General features: G+C 34.6%; 1 protein-coding gene across 1 annotated transcript in view; it reads right to left on the reverse strand.

The window, feature by feature from the left end:
- The window catches only part of LRBA (LPS responsive beige-like anchor protein), a 600,745-nt gene that overhangs the window by 12,895 nt on the left and 568,371 nt on the right, over positions 1-19,479 (reverse strand). The window contains exon 41 of the mRNA XM_082652852.1: positions 14,730-14,897. Within this exon, the coding sequence (XP_082508978.1) occupies positions 14,730-14,897 (168 nt within the window). The remainder of the gene's footprint in view (positions 1-14,729; positions 14,898-19,479) is intronic.

Genomic DNA, 19,479 nt, shown 5'->3' on the forward strand with positions numbered 1-19,479 from the left:
AAAAGGAAAACTGTGGTTGGCTGTGGAGGCACCCCACGAGGGGCCGACGCAACGGGCTCCATCTGGGCCGCGCTGCGGGCCAAGCCACAGGAGAAACTGAATTCCTTATTTAACCTGGAGAATACTATTTTAAGGCAAACGAGTCCTCTACTTTTATAGTGTCCGGGGACAAGGACACAAAACGCCTTCATGAAGTGGACTAATGAGCAGGACTCTGTCAGCACTCTGAGATTTCCTTGATTAGGACTGCTTTTATTTATTTATTTATTTATTATTATTTTTTGCGGTACGCGGGCCTCTCGCTGTTGTGGCCTCTCCCGTTGCGGAGCTCAGGCTCCGGACGCGCAGGCTCAGAGGCCATGGCTCACGGGCCCAGCCGCTCCGTGGCATGTGGGATCCTCCTGGACCGGGGCAGGAACCCATGTCCCCTGCATCGGCAGGCAGACTCTCAACCACTGCGCCACCAGGGAAGCCCAGGACTGCTTTTAGAGTAAGATTGACAAATGGCACTGTGTGATCCACAGGGGCAACTGTGCCCAGAAAACAGGTCACTACTACCAGCTGTGGAACTCTGTGGGAAAGAAGAACTTGTCATCCTAACCCCATACCCTTGGCTATCCTTGGAACAGTCACCTACCCTGAGGAGAGAGATCTGGCAGATCAGGGAAAATGCAGCAGAAACCTACTGTCCTTGAAAAGGCAAATGCTGCTGGTCACAAAAATTAACTAGCGGTTTTTATGATGGTCAACGTGTTCTTTGAAATGTCATGCAAATTTCTGTACATGCCTATGTTTTCCTGGGTGGTGGGGAGGGGAAGAAGGAAAGTAGGGTTTATTGAATGTGCAGACCAGGAGAGGGCCTCTACTGTGAAGACAGGGCCTGGTTTCTGTGCTGCTGGCCCCGCTGCCTCCACAGCCTGCGGTTACTTCATGTCTGGTCGTCTCACGTAATTATTACAATGCATTTATTGGAGTGCATGACGCACAGCGGTGTCCCCACAGTGTCCTTCCTCACTCTTGGTGACTCTAGGTACTTCTGAGTGAGACGTGGGTGAAAAGGCATCATATCAAACTCTGTTCCACGTTGGCCGTGCTATGTGCAGTGAGACTCAGGAACTGGCTTGCATGCTTGGTGACCAAGGGAGACCTCAAATGGCATAGTAAAAGGCCAGGGGACAAGTAGAACCAGGGGCTTGGTTTCATTTGATTCACTTTTAGAACTTCTTTGGGGAGAGAAGCTCACCTTAATACAAAGTTTACTTGATATTTTCCAAACCAGAAAGCATTTGTTACAATAGCAGCTATTTTTTTCCCTTAAAAAGCATACAAATTTGGTAAATTTGTTAAGAAAAGAAGCAAATATTACAAACCTATCTGAACTACTTAACTTTCTGCTGGAGATAAGTCTTGCCACAAAAAATAGAAATATTTTTAAAAGTTACCAATACTTCAGCCCCGATTCATGGTCCCCCCCATCCCCCATCCCAAGATGCTCTATATTCCATGAAAATAGCATACAATGTTATTTTTGAAATGTCTAATTATACCTGTTGGCAACTTTTTTAAAATCAAGAATTAAAATCATTAAGATCTAAGGAATATATTTTCAGTGTGATTGTTCCTTTTTTGTTTTCATAAGGTACCATTTTATGGGGAACAAGATTTGTATTTTAACTTGAATTGTCTTGGAATTCCTCAGTGGAAAATGAGGGTCTGAAGGAAAACTGATGACAACTGAAAGCAATCTAAGTGTAAGCTAAAGTAAACGAAGGACAGATGGATAGTGGGGACACAGAGGACGTTGTCACTTAAGCATGCCAATGCTAATTTTTTGTTTTCTAGATCTAAGAATATTTTCTCAGGGACATGGGGAGGAAGTGAGAAGATTGCTGTCAACTGGATTTCTTTCTTTAATGTAAAACAGTTGAAATACTGAGAATTTTCTATGACTATAAAGTTAGAGTTTAGGAAGCCTCACAATTTACCCCATAAAGTGATTTAAGATATAAGCATTCTTTTTTGTAAACTCATAATTAAGATTTTTATAAGTATGCTTTACTTACAAAATAATATTTTCCAGTAATCTACACTGTACCAATCATTTGCCCCTCCACAAATCAGAAGACACATGTACATGCTGTGTAATTTCAAAACTGAAAAGAGATTTGCCTTTTCCTAGGGCCTGATCTCTAAATAAAGGCCTGTTCAATGCTAGGACTCTGGCTTCAAAGTTTGGCGAAATGTTTTCTAAACCAGGAAGCAGGTTAGATAGTTCAGGAAATATGGGGGGAAAAAAGGAGAAAGCAGAAAGGAAAGGGAAGGGAAGGAAAGGAAAGAGAAAAAAACAAATTGAAAGCATAAGGGTAAACTTGTGATCATTGGGTTCTACTGGTTTCACAAACACTCACTAGATTTCTAGTAAAAAAGACTCTGCTACTGAACTTTCATCCCCTTTAGGAAACGCACATTAATGGCCTCTAAAAATCCACATACAATAATATGAGGAGAGATATCATTTCCTCTAAGAAAAGCCATTTCCAGTCTTGTTTAAAGACTAAAGTTTGTATTCCCTTTATTATATGCAGTGCAGCTTGGGTGTTCTTTACATTTTCTCATTAAAAAATCTGTTCAAAATAAATACTTGGATTTTTATAAGTTTCAATAAACCAAATGTTTTATGTATTAAAAGTTCACTACAGGAAATAGAATTCTATGATATGGGATTTAAATCTAACAGGTCCAAACTAATAAGTTCAACAGATATTTTGGGAACCCCTTTGGAATGAAATTATGAAGGGTAGAAGGGTTGATGGGAGGCGGAACACAGGCTTCATATGTGGCTCACAGAATCTATTTCTCCATAGTTACATCCTTATACATCATCCTGCAACACAGCAATAACATCCCACATACCAATAACGATATACATATGTGTCCGTGTATATTTGTTTGCAAAGCCTAGAAACAAAATCTGGGAACCATATAACATTCTGACTGCAGCACCCATCTAAATCTGCCCCTCCCAACTACCCGTCAACCCACAGAGTTAATACCTAGGGGGGAAATCAGCTCAAATAAGACAATACTGGCCATGTATTACTTTTTCAAAGACCCCAAAGCTATGGCCATCTCTCACTGAAGTCTCTAAACTGAGTAAGGAGCAGGGGAAAAAGTCTTCTGAAAAATATCAGGTTAATTCTTTGATAAAAATTTGCAGTAGTTAATGGATACAAAAAGTCTTTACTTTTGCTTTCTGAGATAGTAGGATCTACCAAAAGCTGGATCATAAAGCAGAACACATTCCCTTAAGAACCTTTTAAACTCTTACTGCTTGAAAAATCGTCATGGCTTTCAATAAAGCTGAAGAGAAAAATTTATCTTGCTTCTAGTTTAAGGGACTACACTTCAAACTCTTCTTAAAGAAAAATAAAAAGAGAAAGAGGATAGACTTCTTGGACTGCTTTGAAAAGCTTGAGCAATTACTTCAAAGGAAAGGGTGTCTTTGTCCGGAGAGCAGGTTTATGACTACTGATGCAAATCCTAACCAAAGGCTGAAAAGGATACTCAGTGCATCTTTATGGATGGCCTTAAAGGAAGATGAACAAGTCAAAGGAGATTAAAGACAGTCCAAATCCTGCCACGAATACCAGGACACACCGGTTTTTACAGATGTGCTTTTCTCAGTACGTAATACCAAATATCAGTTACTAACTTACAGGCACCATTATAACAACCCAACTTGCATTTAAGCAGCACAAGATCTCTGTAATACTCGCTTAGCATTTATATGGGACTTATGTTTTAAAATATTACGTGAAATGTTTTACACCATTAGGCAGAATAACAAATGCTGCTATTAAATGTGTTTCTTTGGTGGCCTCATAACACTAAGTGTATTTCTCCATCAAATGAACTATGACCTGAAAGAAGAGAAGGAGGAAACAGTAATTTCTCTAGTATCTGTTCATAAATATCCAATGAGAAAAATATTTCAAAAGATCTGTCTCCATTAAGGCAAAGGGGATTAAAAGCTAGGTAAAAATAGACCTGACACGTATTTCTGGCAAACTCTGAGTTACATTTTTAAAAATGAATAAAGTTCTTGCTATTTTTGGCACCATCTCCTCAGTCTTAATGAAAATTAAATTACTTTAAAAAGGCACTGCAAAGTTCTCATTAGCAGTTTAAATATGTTGTTATTAGCAGAGAGAGAATCCCCTTCATTCATTTACCTTTTTCATATCATCTATCATGAAATGAAGGGCAGTTCAACACTTTCCTAGTCTTAGTTTTCTAGAAATAAAATTAGCTCTTCCAATTAATACTTAGTTTAGATGACTCTTCGGACAGAAGTTAGTATTTCCCATTTGTCTACTCATTCATTCCTTCACTCCTTCACTAAATAACATTAACTGGGTATGTATTATGTGCAATGCACTGTGGAAACAAGGAGGGGAATAAAATATGACCTTGTATTTAGAAATGGTTTGATTTTAAGTTGTCATTGGGTCAGGTTTTGTTGACCTTACTATAAGCCTGCTAATTATAATTATAAATACCTATTATTGGAAAGGTCAAAAAGATGTACTGAAGTCCAAACTATTTATTACAACTTAATTTTTATATAAAATGAATATTTACCATCAATTAATGAAGTTCTAAAATAAAAACAACCAATATAATTTTCCAGGTTAGTAAAATCTAATACCATCTGACCTCTTAGAGACATAAAAAACAAAATCATTTCAATAGAGTACTCATTTTGAAAGAAAACATAAGTTTGTTTAAGGACCTAAATATATAATTAAGTTATTAAGTATATATAGATTTAAGAAAATCTAGGTGTTATACATGCCAGCCATTTCCTAAGGCTGGATACTTTTGTTTTGCACATGCCTTCTGTTCCACTTTAATTAAATTTGATTACTGTAAACATTCATCAACAAAAAAAATTCACATGAAAATTGAATACTAAAGTTTCTCACGTGGCTCACACCATAATGGTAAATCGAGAGAGGAAATGGCTTTTCTGAAGCGGAAATGAGGTTAGTTGTTAAATGTCTCTTAAATCTTTCCACTAACTTCCTAATTTTTCAATGGGAATTATAACACTACATTTTAATTATACAAAGAAATTATTTGAGTTTGTTCTATTTATTCCATCTCTACCAACTCTTCCCTCTCCTCTCCTTTCATTATGGCCTTTTTGGTGGAAAAATGTTGATTTGGTTAAACATATACACTACAGAAAACAAGCCATAGCTGCATTTAGGATGTGACAACCAACAGTAAAATTTGGTAGCTTCCTTTTGTAAATACTGTTAGAATTATTAATGCAAGACAATACAATATTGGTACAAAAAACAATAATACTAAGTTCTTGATTTATAACCTTTCTCCTCTTCTATGATACATATATCAATATATCTCATATAAATTTATATATATAAACTTAAACATATATACATAAGTTTATGACAATGGAATCATCTTCTAAGACTACATTGGAAAATGGGTTTGTGTGAGTATATACCAACAATTGTATACTTAAAGTGTAACCCTAACGTGTAATATTTAAAAAGTACAAAATCCTATCATGACATATACTGTCTTAAGAACTCAGTACTAACAAAATTATCTCTATATTGTCCTTTGCAGATCCTAAGATGGCTTTAGTGACAAGGTTGTATCAAATTCTCTACAGATGACGATCCAATGAAATCAAATTAAAAATGCTGTACAGTTTAGTGGTTAAGAATGGTGTCTCTGGGGGCTTCCCTGGTGGCACAGTGGTTGAGAGTCTGCCTGCCGATGCAGGAGACACGGGTTTGTGCCCCGGTCCGGGAAGATCCCACATTCCGCAGAGCGGCTAGGCCCGTGAGCCATGGCCGCTGAGCCTTGCGCGTCCGGAGCCTGTGCTCCGTAACGGGAGAGGCCACAGCAGTGAGAGGCCCGCGTACCGCAAAAAAAACTATGGCACCTCCCTTGGGCAAGTTCTCATAGTTCTAGTAGGATCTAGGGACTTCAAAACCCAGGGCAGAAAGTAGAGGCATACTAATACTCTCTCTGTGCCTCATCTATAAAACAAGGATAATACCAGGACTACAATGAGGATTAATGAGTTACTACGTGAAGTGTTTAGGATGGTGCCTGGTGTGTAGTGAGCGCTCAATAAGTATCATCTAGTAGTACAAGCAGTAGCAGTATTTTCACCTTCTGTTGCAGACCTTCTCTCCAGCAAAAGTATAATATCTGATCCTGTGCCACATAAATGCCAATTAGAGATGGTTCTCATTACTATTGTTTCCAGTCAGGGAGAAAATATACCTTCATTTCTAGAAATTATACTTTGACTTCTCCCATTCCTCCTTTTCTTAGACTTTCCAACCTTCCCTGACAATCCATTTAATTCTGATACAACTAGGGCATGGAGCCTAGAGCAGGAAGGGAAGGTACATTACAATAATTAGGTATTTTCCTCCCAAATAAAATATCTTTATTGTCTCTTATTATCAAAATAATATAGGCTCATTATAAAACATTCATGTAATTTAGTAAATTATGAAGAAGAAAATGAAAAACTGCCTCTAAATTCCACTACCTAAAAACAACCATTGCTAACATTTACTGGTTATCGTTCCAGATTTTTTTCTATACGTAAATATACATAGTAATATTAAGTAAATATATGTATATAGTAAATATACATACATACATACAAGGTATACAGACACAGACACTTAAAATATATCATATTATACATGTAGTTTGGTGATCTTTTACACTTAACAATACAGAGAGCATATTCTTCCATGTCAGTATCACAAAGCATAATACGTTAATGGCTGTACAGTCTTTCATTGTGTGGACATATCAAACTTTACTTAACTAATGTACTTCTTTTATCCTACTTTCTTGAGACTTTTTCACTTGCCAATTCCCCACAGACGGGCTTATTTTTGGCTCTAATTCACTGATAGCTCCTGTAGCTGCATATGAGTGTCTAGTAAACATAAACATTATAAAACTCTGCCTCCAAAGAAGAATGCAGATACTTAGAAAAGTTGTTGAAAGGAAATCTTGTTCATATTTTTTGAAAAGTAATATTACCATTCTTATGAATATGAAAATATATGAAAAATGAAAACATAACTATTTTTATCTGTCTATCCTAAATACCCAAGTCACATGAAATTCTTTGTAATTTGTCCTCCTTAACATTTTTAAGGTTCCTTTGTTAAAGATACATAAGTAAGCCACTAGTGAAAAGTATAGAGGGTTTTCACATCTTTAGCTATTAGAAACATCCTGGATTTCACACCAAAAGCAAAGGCAACAAAAGTAAAAAATAAACAAGTGGGATTACATCAAGCTAAAAAGCTTCTGCACAGCAAAGGAAACCAACAACTAAATGAAAAGGCAACCTATGGAATGGGAGAAAATATTTACAGATCATATCCCTGATAAGGGATTAATATCCAAAACACATAAAAATTCATATAACTCAATATCAAAAGAACAATCTAATTTAAAAATGGGCAGAGGCTCTGAACAGATGTTTTTTACAACGAAGACATATGGATGGCTAACAAGTACAGGAAAAGGTACTCAACATCACTTATCACCAGGGAAATGCTTACCACAATGAGATACATCTCATACCTGCTAGAATGGCTTTTATCAAAAGGACAAGAAATACCAAGTGTTGATAAGAAAGTGGAGAAAAGGGAACCCCTGTGCACTGGGAATGTAAATCGGTGCAAACACTACAGAAAACAGTATGGAGGTTCTTCAAAAAATTAAAAATATAACTACCATATGATCCAGTAACTCCACTTCTAGGTATTTATCTGAGGGAAATGAAGACACTAATTCAAGAAGATATTTGCACCTCCATGTTCACTGCAACATTATTCACAAACGTGAGTGAACATTATTCACAATGGACATGGAAACAACCTAAGTGTCCACTGATAGATGAATGGATAAACAAAATGCTACACACACACACACACACACACGATGGAATATTATTCATCCACAAAAAAAGAAGGAAATCCTGCCATTTGTGACAACATGGATAGACCTTAAGGGCATTATGCTACGTGAAATAAGTCAGACAGAGAAAGACAAATACTCTATGATCTCACTTGAGTGTAGAATTAAAAAAAAACACAACCCACCAAACTCATAGATACAGAGAACAGACTGCCAGAGGTAGGGAGTGGGCGAAAGGGGCAAAGGTGGCCAAAAGGTACAAACTCCCACTTGTGAATAAGTCCTGGAGATGTAATGTACAGCATGGTGATTATAGTTAATAATACTGTATTGTATATTTGAAAGTTGCTGAGAGAGTAGATCCTAAAAGTTCACAGCATTGGAAAAAAGTGTGTAACTATGTGTGATGATCGTTTTGTAATATATACAAATATCAAATCATGATGTTGTACCCCTGAAACTCATATAATGTTATGTGTCAATTATATCTCAATTAAAAAAAAAGAAAAGAAACATCCTGACCCTGCTCACTCTAAGGAAATAAAGCAATCTCTCAGTTGTAGAAAGTTACAAGCTATGAGAAGAAAAGCTAAAAAGCTCAACGGTCATGAAGACCTCAGCTAGGAGAGGCAGAAAGAATTCTAAGGATTTTTTTTTCCTACCTAAAAACACTTCAAATCCAAAATATGAAGTCTGACCAAACCTCTTTGAATGTGAAAAAAGTTACTTTTAAAAACAGGGCAACTGTAAAAGAAATCATCAGAGGAATTTAATACTTAGTTTCATATAAAAATGGGTCTCTTTTCATGAATTTTCAGGACTATCTAAAGTACAACACGAGGTACACATGCACAAAGTTGTCATATAATTTCTCTAAAGAAGGAAACTCTTTGGAAGGTGGTAAAGTCGGTCTAACATGCTGTTCCAGGAGGTCTTCATTAAACGAATCCTTAGTAGTTCTACAGTAATCTCCCTCTCACTTTCTCGCTCACATGCAACATTCTAAAAGCAGAAGCCTCCCGATTTTAGGCTTAAAAAAGGAAGGTGGGTGAGGAAGCAGCTTGTAATTTCAGAGTATATTCAGTCTCAATTAAATGAAAGAAGACACATTTACCATTTTCTTCGAGAGACTATACTTAGTTGACTAGAGAGAATTTGTACCTTCTAACTAATGGTTAATTCCAGCCATTGTTTGAAATTAAATTTCCTATCTGAGCATAAAGTATTAGACAATTTTCTTTGATGTTGCACTATTAAAGCCTACATATGAAGATACTCAGTTCCAATTTGAGGGCATAAATCATCAGTTCTTCTGTTCCCATATTTATATGGTCAGAGCCTATGGGCTGAATGGTATAGTCATTTTTTTCTGCAACTAAACAAGGTAAATAAATGTGATATATTGGCACATCACCCCACCACACTGCATATGGTGCACATTAAGGTTGTATTCATTTGCCATATGAATATAATTCCTGTTACCACATCTACTATTAGTTACAAGCAGTAAATACATAGTTGTTTTGCTGAAACGGGAGGGCATGCATTACATCATGGAGCACTAAACATCCTGGACCTTCTGGAGAATTTCATAGACATAGTTTTAATGTCACCTGAAGTTGAACACTGCCAACATATTGCTTCAAACACTGCTTGATGAATTCTTCAAGGAAAAAAGAAAAATACAGGGCAATCTTAGTGTTAGTGCAATAGTGCAAACCAAAAGTAGGGCCACGAGGAAAGTTCTTGATGAGATAGATATAAGAACTCATGTTCTTGACAAAGAATCAGATGGAGTCATATCCCAGATATAAAAAAGCTATTTGTTTCAAATGTTGCTTTCATATTCAGAATCTAGTGAACATAAGGAAACTAAAGTTAAAATATCATCTAAACAAGTTTCTCCAACTGTAGCTTACTGAAGACCTGCGATTAATAAGAGTTTATTTCATGACAAACTGTGATGCTTTGTTTCATTAGGTATATATTGTGTCTACTTTTTCCTTAAACAAAATATTTATTATAACATTCCAAATCCAGATTAGTGCAGGGCAAAATCAGAAAGTTATTTCTTTTACAAACTCATATGGTTCAACACAGATGTACATATCTTGACATTTGTGAACCATAAATAATACATCACAGGCAATTAAAAACAAAGTACACCTGTTTTGACAAGTACTGATTTTCAATTTTACCAACATTAAGTCCCCAAATGCATCCAGCAGATGGTGCTCTAGGACGCCTACTTACAGGGAGTCATACTGCTTGTGTTACATCCACCTATATTTTTGGCAAGACAAAGAATAAGGATCTATCGGTAGCTTAGTAAAGCGTATTAGGCTTTACAATAAAAAGAACATAATTCCTAAATATGTGCACAAAAATATACATATGCATAAGCACATGTGCACAGAGGCTACCAGTAAATAAGTCGCACCTGGACCTATTGTGATACCACTTTTCTTATAGACTTGATGAGTAGGTTATGTATATCAGTGGTATTTATGGTCATATGGCAAGATCATTCTAAATTCATTAAAAAAATTTAGAATGCCTTAAAGTTAGAATTCATTTTTAATTATAGCAGGAATGTCTCATTAGGGTGATACTAGTAAAATTAACAACAGTAGGGTTTACGGTAATGACTTAAGTGATTGATGAGAGTATAACAAAATGAAGTTTTAGACAGAGAAAAAGCAGGGCAGCTATGGCATACAGTACTTTAAAAAACAGCTCTGTGGTCTGTTTGTGCTAGCCTTATGGTTAATAAAACCTTCCTTCTAATTGACGGTGCTGAAATATTCTTAAAGAACAGAATCTGGTTATGAAAAAAACTTTTTTTTTTCAGTAGACGCCATTCCCATAAAGGAGAAAGCTGACATAGATTAGCATGCCTGATTGCAAAGAGGAAAAAAAAAATGCCACCTTTCAATCAAATCAAAAACAGAATGTGAGAATGGAAAACTACTTTACTGAAATACTACACAGCATCTATGCAACACCTCATAGTCAGCGACCATTGTCTTCTAAAGCTAATCAACTGTGGCTTTAAAAAAATTACTCAGATACGTAAAAAAGCTTAATAAGCATTTACTTTTAGGTGCTTAATAAACATTTGATTTTAAGTTTATGATCTATTAATACAATATAAAAATAGTGGATAAATAACTCTTTTGTAAATTTTCACCTTGATTATAAGATCATTTTAAAGTTTAAAGTTTTTAAATGTCAATTGAATGCATCAGGGAACACTTTCTTCAAAATTTGGAAATGTACAGTCTGGATAGAAAAATGAGTATTCCAAGAAAAGCATTTTGGTGGACAAGATTCAGTTCTAAAACACACAGAATATTAAGGCAAAGAGAGAGATGCTTCCATGTAGAAAATGTCTTTCTTTGAAATGTTCTTGATTAATTTTATTTAAAAAATCTACAACTAAATGGAATCCTATCTTAATTTTTCTCCTCATTAAGAAAACTGCATCCCACAGGAGATAACTATCACAAGACAATAGAGTCAAAAGTGAAACACTATCTGTCATATAGGAAAATAAGGCTTTTGCTACATAATCTAGGCAGATTTCATAAAACATGTGCATCCTTTTAAAAGCCTCAAGTTATCCTATATATAGGTTTTATCCAGTTTGAATTAGCCTGATTTTATCTGAACAATGTGCTTATTAACAGTGGATAACATGATTTTTAAAAAAATAGTACTAAAGCTAACAACTTTACATACAGCATTAATATTAGATTTGGAGAAAATGGCATAGGCTTATGACACTAGCAAGTAAAATTACTAGCTTATTCTCATTATCTTTAAAATTAAAAAAGCTAAATACTTGAATGAGACCTATAAAATGCAGGAAAAGCAATAGCCTAGTTTTTAAAAAATTTACCCATTTTCCTTCCAAGCAAGAAGAAAGTCTAAATTCAAAAATTTAAGTTGAGGCATTGTATTCATTTAGAGACCACACCGCCGTTATGTATATAAAAGCCTGACTATTTCTTAAAAGTCAATTATATTTTATCCAAGAGATACAACACAGAAATAAGCATAACCTAAAATTCCTCATCTGAAAAGCTGTGACTTCAGCGGCTGCGTCATGGAGCCATCAATGAGCCACAGGCTTATAAAATCCGAACCAGCTCTCATGAATGTTTAAAACAGTTCACACGCGGTAAAAATGTCTTTGTTTTTGTTTGTCATTTTCGTTTGAAAAGCTTAGACTGGCTTGTTCATTTTTCTATTCTAATGTGTGGAAATTCTCATTATATGTAAAAGTGCCTATTTGTCTTTTTCCCAGATTCATCCTTCAAAGCTAAAGCAAAATTAAATTGGGACATCAGACGTTATAAAAGGGCCAAAAAGGCTGAGGTTCACTTTGAGAAAGGTAATTTAATTTAGTCAAGATGCATTATAATTTTCTAAAATTTTTATTAGATGTCCTGTTACGTTATTCTTTCTTTTTTTTTCCCTTTTCATTACCAGCATTACTGTTATTGTCCACCATACTGCAGACAATGAGGGTATAGATGAAGTGCTTTATGAAAAAAAGAACGTTATAATATATACTCTAATGCCAGCAAGATGGTGTGTGTGGTGATTTATTTGTTCTAAGCATTCTGTGCTTCTGATAACACCTTAAGTCAGTTACTATTGTTGCTTTCATTTCATAGACAAGACAGCACAGCAAAGCTTAGAACTTAGCTTTGTTTTACTCTAAACTCCACAATTTGGTCAGTCCTACTTGATTCATTTCTTAAAATGTCATACATGTAAAAACCATCTCTAGGGTGATTTACAAGGTATTTAAACATATATATATATATATATATATATATATATATATATATATATATTTCTCCCTTCTGGAAAAGCTGAATATTTCTAGTTTTATAATATTCTTAAATTTTTGAAATGTAACAACAATTACATACAAGTGTAGCTAGGTTTAGAGAAGTAGCCTTTAGCTACTTCTCAACACACCCATTGGTAATGACATATAACATGGTTAGGTCAAAGAAGTAAAAAAATATTTTTTTCATTTAGATTACTATACGTGCATGAAACATCTCACACGATTTTAAAACAAAAGAAAGCTCTTCCTAAATATTTTCACGTAAATAACAAAATGGTATACTTATTACCTATGTCAAATCTAGCTTTGTCTGAGATAATTTAGTGAATCTCAATAACTGAATTTATAGAAACAGAAAAAAAAGAAATTGAAAGTAGTCACTCATCCTAAAAGGCCAGAAAGAAGGAGCAGAATATAAGACTCCATAATGAAAAGAACACGAAGTATTTCTCAAAAGAATGTGAAAGAAAAAAAAACCCTGAAATTTACATATTTAAAATTATTGTAATTACATATAAAATGGGATGTTGTGTAAATATGAGAGATACACATTACTTCCCCATATAGATACACATAATAAAGTTTGATCTGACTATAAAGACTGTATTACCCATAGCATCACAGCCTTAAACTTACTTTTCATATTCTATTAGTATAGGGAATTACCCTGTCCTGATTAAAATAAGAAATACATATTAGGTTCATAAAATAAAAACTTTGATTCACCACTACACCAAACAAAATACATACAAAGCAGACACAACGTTGCTAAAAATACTTTGCATATACCTCTTTTAAAACTGTACTGGCTCTTGAGTAAATTTTTTTAGAAGGTTTCACTCTCATACAAATAGTATACATTTAATAAGCATAACTTTAAGAAGTCAATTCAAAATATGATGGACTTAAACATATTCAGACTGTTTTATAATTTGGGACTGAGGGACAGAAGCAAGTACCACAGTATTCAGGTAAAGTAATCAGGAACAACATGATCCCTCCTTAACCAAATACATTTGCAACTTGCTTTAAATTAAAAAACTAAATATTTAAGAGCAGTTAAAATGCTCTACCTTATGAAGTAAAAATCTAAAGCTATTCTTGCAGGAACTCTTCAGTGTTGTCATAATCATTTTAATTAAATTCTCATTTTTCAGGTGGTCCCTTTAATTGTTTTTTCCTACTTCTTAATGTGTTTTTCTAAAGCCATTTCTTTTCTGCAGCTGTGTGCGACTGGTTTTAATGGTAGCTGCTTCCTTTTTTGCCTTCTGTGAATTACAATTTTAAATGGTTACACATTTTTTGTTTTACTGCCTTCAGCATAGTTTCATAAAGATGTTTAAGGCTGTTGGTGAACATTTTCATTTCCCATCCGAAAAACCAAGAGCCAATTTGAATATTCCGTATTGGCCTTTTATGACCTGTTTTATCTTTTGATACGTAAATGAAAGCATATTTTTTCTAAAGACTGGTTTGTTTCCATGAAATTATAATGTTTTTGCTCTTTTAAAACATGAATTCAATAAACAAGATAATGTGTGACTGCTCTTTTATGTTATATCTTATTGTTTGTGAATGAAACACCTCTATTTTATTTGGTGACGGCCATTATCAGTGAAGAACTAGTATTTTCAGATCATAAGAATAACCGATAACATGAAAACTGAGATTTCATGCTTGAATTTGAATTATCAATGGTCACAAAATGTTAATAACAAGGCTATCCAGACCTTTCTTAAATTATAACTAAGAAATTAAAACTACTTGATACTTCAGTTTCACTTTCACCATGATGAAATAGGTAACTTCACTGCAAAATGTTATACATCACTTGTAAAAGTTTACTTATAAAATAAATTGTACTTACTGCCTGGATTATCGCCAATCCCACTGCTTCTTCCATTCCAGTACCAGAGCAGAAGGGTTGCATCACGTGACCCTGAGAGAATGTAGCAATTTCCCCCAATATATGACTCCGAACGAGTGAGGCAAGTGACGACATCCCAATGGCCAAACACCACTTGGATCAATTTTCCTGAAATACAAAACAATTTTCTTTAAAACTGCTATTTAAAAGATTGAAAAAATTTCCACTTAAGAAGATAATGAAGTTGTATTAATCCGATTCTGATAATTCCAATCTTATAATAAAATTTGACCTGGTCCAACCTAAAAGTTTTCTTTGAATAGTTAACAACAACCACAAAATCAACTGAAGAGTGATAGTCACATTTAAGACATATGTTAAAACTATTTCAACTAATAATGTTATTATACATAGCTCCTATAAATTACAAATGAATCATGTCTACTGATTAAAGCAGGCCCAGGAAAACCCTTATTTGGAACCATTTCAACAATTGAAGTTACTCTGTATGATTCAAAACAAAGCAAAACTTAGTTGCCTTTCTGTAGATACTCTATCATTCAAACTTCACTAATACAAACCCATCTCTGAATTAGTAAAGCCAATTTATTTCTTCTTCTATTCTTCAAAGTGATCTATACAAGGACAGTATTAGCCACTTTGGACAGCTTCTGGTTTTTTTTAAACATCTTTATTGGAATATAATTGCTTTACAATGGTGTGTTAGTTTCTGCTGTATAACAAAGTGAGTCAGCTATACATATACACATATCCCCATATCCCCTCCCTCTTGCGCCTCCCTCCCACACTCCCTATCCCACCCCTCTAGGTGGTCACAAATCACCGAGCTGATCTCCCCGTGCGATGCGGCTGCTTCCCACTAGCTATTTTATACATTTGGTAGTGTATATATGTCCATGCCACTCTCTCACTTTGTCCCAGCTTACCCTTCCCCAGCTTCTTCAAATCAGGCTTACATGAACTAAATTTTGATAAAAGAACTAACATATTGTCACCACAATCTGAGCCAGGTCATTCTTTCTTTGTTTTAATTGCCTGAAGGATGAAAGTTCCTGGGGAGGCGGGAGGATGATGAAATTAAGATTATGACGGTTTAACAGTAATGATTAGGCGTAGGGTGAGGACGGGGGTATCCAGTAAACTTACTGTGTATCTAGGATGTTAAACACAGGATGAACTGTTCATATAACAGTGTGAGAAAAAAACCGTTTAGATTTGTTTTGCTTAATCAGATATGGTGTTTATAATTCACACAAACTTGTCTAAAGAATTAAATATCTATAGCAGCCCTTCCACTCTCTCCCTATAGTTTCTAGCTAACGTTTCTCTTTGAAATGTCTAGAGAATCTACAAATGAATGTCATAGAATGTCTACCCTTAATATTCAGCATGAGTGTTTCTTCTTTTTCAAATAAGCGTTTCAGTGGGGTCATAAAAAATACAATTCAGATGTTCAAGATAAAAACCATTAAGCTGGAAAAAAATAAGTATGCCTAAAAAGTTTATATGTTTAACTTGGAACACATCATAACCTATTCTAAAGCTTAAGGTCTCAATTAAGTATTGGTATCTACATCTATCTACATGTATAAACTTTTCAAGATAACAATACATAGAACTAAAAGTATTTCCGCTAAATTTTTTAAATTATTGGTTTTAATAAACCAAAAGCTTATTATAAAGTCTGCAAATTTACAAGTAAAATACTGAGATGTACTTTATCCAAATCAGATGGAAAGTCAAATACAGTGTTTTCTCTTGTACACAGTCTACTAAGAGTAACTTAAGATTAGACTCATATCAATCTCAAACTGCAAAATTAATAAAGGACATTTTTTTTCTCCTATGGATAAAGACTTTAGTCAAAGCAGATATTTTAACTGCTAAATGTTAAAAATGTTCACTTCTGAATTTCTTCAACCTTTTTAATTAACACCAAAACATTCATTTTAAAAATTAGCTTTTATCAATAAAGGATATGGTAAGAAGAAGTCAAGACTTTCTAGAATAAAAAAATGGAAAAGAAGAAAGCAAATTAAATATTAAAAATCTAATAATTTTTGCATCATTTACAATTTATATGAAGGACAAAGTAGAGAGGTTTAGGGGTAAATTGGGTGGGGTTAGATGAGAGGCAGGCCTTACTAAGGATGAGACAAAAGTTAGGGAGCTGAATGCACTCTCGTTCGAAAACTGAAGGTTAAATCAGTGAGTTTTAACTACTGAAAAAACTGAACACCCCGTAATGTGATTATGTTTTTGACTTCTGTATGTACGGTGACTTCTGCCTCAGCCTATACTAAATGCTGAGAGCATGTCAACTACAGGAGTGATTTAAATGGGTTATTTAGAGTAGGCCCATTTAAGATGTGATACCCATCAATTCAGTGGGTTGTAGAAGTGAGGATAAGTAAAGCAACTACAATTAGGTACTTGAGGTCACGGCATACAGGAAACCCAAATGCTCCACGTACGCCAGGAGGCTTGCAAAGGAGCAGCTATTTGATTGGAAGATCGAGATGAGGGAGTGACATTTAAGTATTTACATCTAAAGAGTTTCATATTTTAATACAAATTAACTTCATTCTCTACAATTTATCCTTTGGGCTCAACTTTGGAAAACATTATTTTTTTCAGTTTGCTTTTTCCTCTTCTGGCAGCCTTCTTTAGCAATATTTGTTATTGCTATGAGGTTGAGGTTCACTCCTCCTAAATAAATCACAGCATATAAATACCTGCTGCTCTTTTTGGTAAATTATTTTCTGATAATCTCATAAGTGTTCCTCAACCTTTATTTTTTGTTTCCTTTAATACCAGTCCACCTCTCCACACACTAATATCAAATATTACCACAAGCACTAGAATATCTTCTTTTTGACAGAACAAATTTTCTAGTTAATGTTTTATTTGACAGCTGTGCTACAAATAAAAAAAATTCAAGCTCAGGACTCTGCACCATTGAATCTAAAATGTGGCCTGAAAATAATTCCCACTGCCGAGTGAAGGTTTTATTGTTGCCTCTGCTGTTCTGGTTGTGTCCCGAAAACATGATTTATGTTTAAAGAATTTCCTGTTACAACCGTGTTTCTCTCTACCCCCGCTTCCCTGCCCCGCCAAATCTAATAAGAGAAGGACTTTTTTTTTTTGGCTTATGTGCCAAAATGTAATTGAATTCAACACTTGTGATAGCTATGCCATTATATATTATTGATCATACAATTTTTCCCTGTGTCTCTGCCAAACTTAGGAGAAAATATTTAATATTCCTATTACCATAAAAACACAGACACGTTTAAAATTTAAATAATTTAAAATAAAACTAGCATCAGAGTTTGTATACAAGATACTAAGAAAGATATTAGAACTATCATTTGAGATTTTTTTCACAACTTTCCTGGCAAGTATAAATATTTTTAGTGTACGTGGTAAGTCAGTCCCACTGAAATGAAGCTTAAAATGAGGCTACTTCTTAGAAAATGTTTTATACATACACACGCATATGCATGTTTTAAAAAGTAATAAAGTAGAAGGCTTTTGGAAAGGGGAAGGAACGTCATCTAGTTTATTAAGTAAAGTAACATGGCAGACGCTCTAGGAACCTACTTTTTAAACAGGTAACACTTATATGAGATAACATGGTATAGTTACAAAGATGCCATGAAGTCCGAGGAGTTGGCTCCAATGCCCAGTTCTAGCACCATTATCTATGCAGATATCAACAAGTTACTTACCCTTTCTAAACCTCGGTTTCATCACCTGAAAAATGGAGCGAAGGACACCTGTTGTATCTCATAGGATTATTGTCAGGCTGACACAATATCATGTATGAGAAAGAAGGAATTCTGTAAATTCTAGGGAACTGTGTGACTATAAGAATTATTTTAATTATTAGTATTATATAAAAGGGAGGTTAGCTTTACTTTACAAATATTAATATTCAACGTCTTTTTAAAATGGTATGAAATGTCAACAAATTCAAAAAGCCTCAAATGTCAAAACCAAAGGCTGATATATATATGATCCCATTTTCTGACATTCTGGTAAAGGCAAAATTATAGGGATGAAGGCTACATCAGCGGTTCTGAGGGGGGTGAGCTGAGGGAAGGGGCTGACCACAAAGGGGCAGCACAGGGGGTTCTGGGGGAACTCAGCTGCTCTGCATCTTAACTGTGGTGGTGGTGGCAGCTACATAACTGTATACAATGCCCAGACGAACAGAACTATAACCAAAAATTTCAATTTTACTGTATGTGAGTTAAAAAATAATTTTTAATGTATAAAAAACAATATGCAATCTAAAAGAACGTTTAAGGAAAACTTGTGAGAGGATGTAACAATTTTAATCTGAAAGTTTGTGTGAGAAGGGACCACAGTTTGAGGTCAAATAATGCCAAGGTTGTCATTACCATAATAGTGAAAGAAAAGGTTAAAATTTAAATCTGATAATTAAATCAGAGAAAATTCATTATAATAATAAATATATTTTAGGAAAGCTTATCAATCCCTATTGCATTTTTAAAGAGTTCCAGAGGAGTTTTAGATTCAATAGTAATCAACCTCACAGACCTAAACATCTAGTAAAAACCCAAGTAATCAGAAAGACCTGAATGATAATGTTTTCTTTCTTTCTCTATTCTACAGAATAAAGATGGAAATTATGAGAAAATTAGATCATCAATTCCATAAAACAAAAATTAAACAGGACATGCCTGAAAACAACTTCTAGGGT

The sequence above is a fragment of the Grampus griseus genome, assembly GCF_964374135.1.
Source record: "Grampus griseus genome assembly, chromosome: 4".
NCBI lineage: Eukaryota > Metazoa > Chordata > Mammalia > Artiodactyla > Delphinidae > Grampus > Grampus griseus.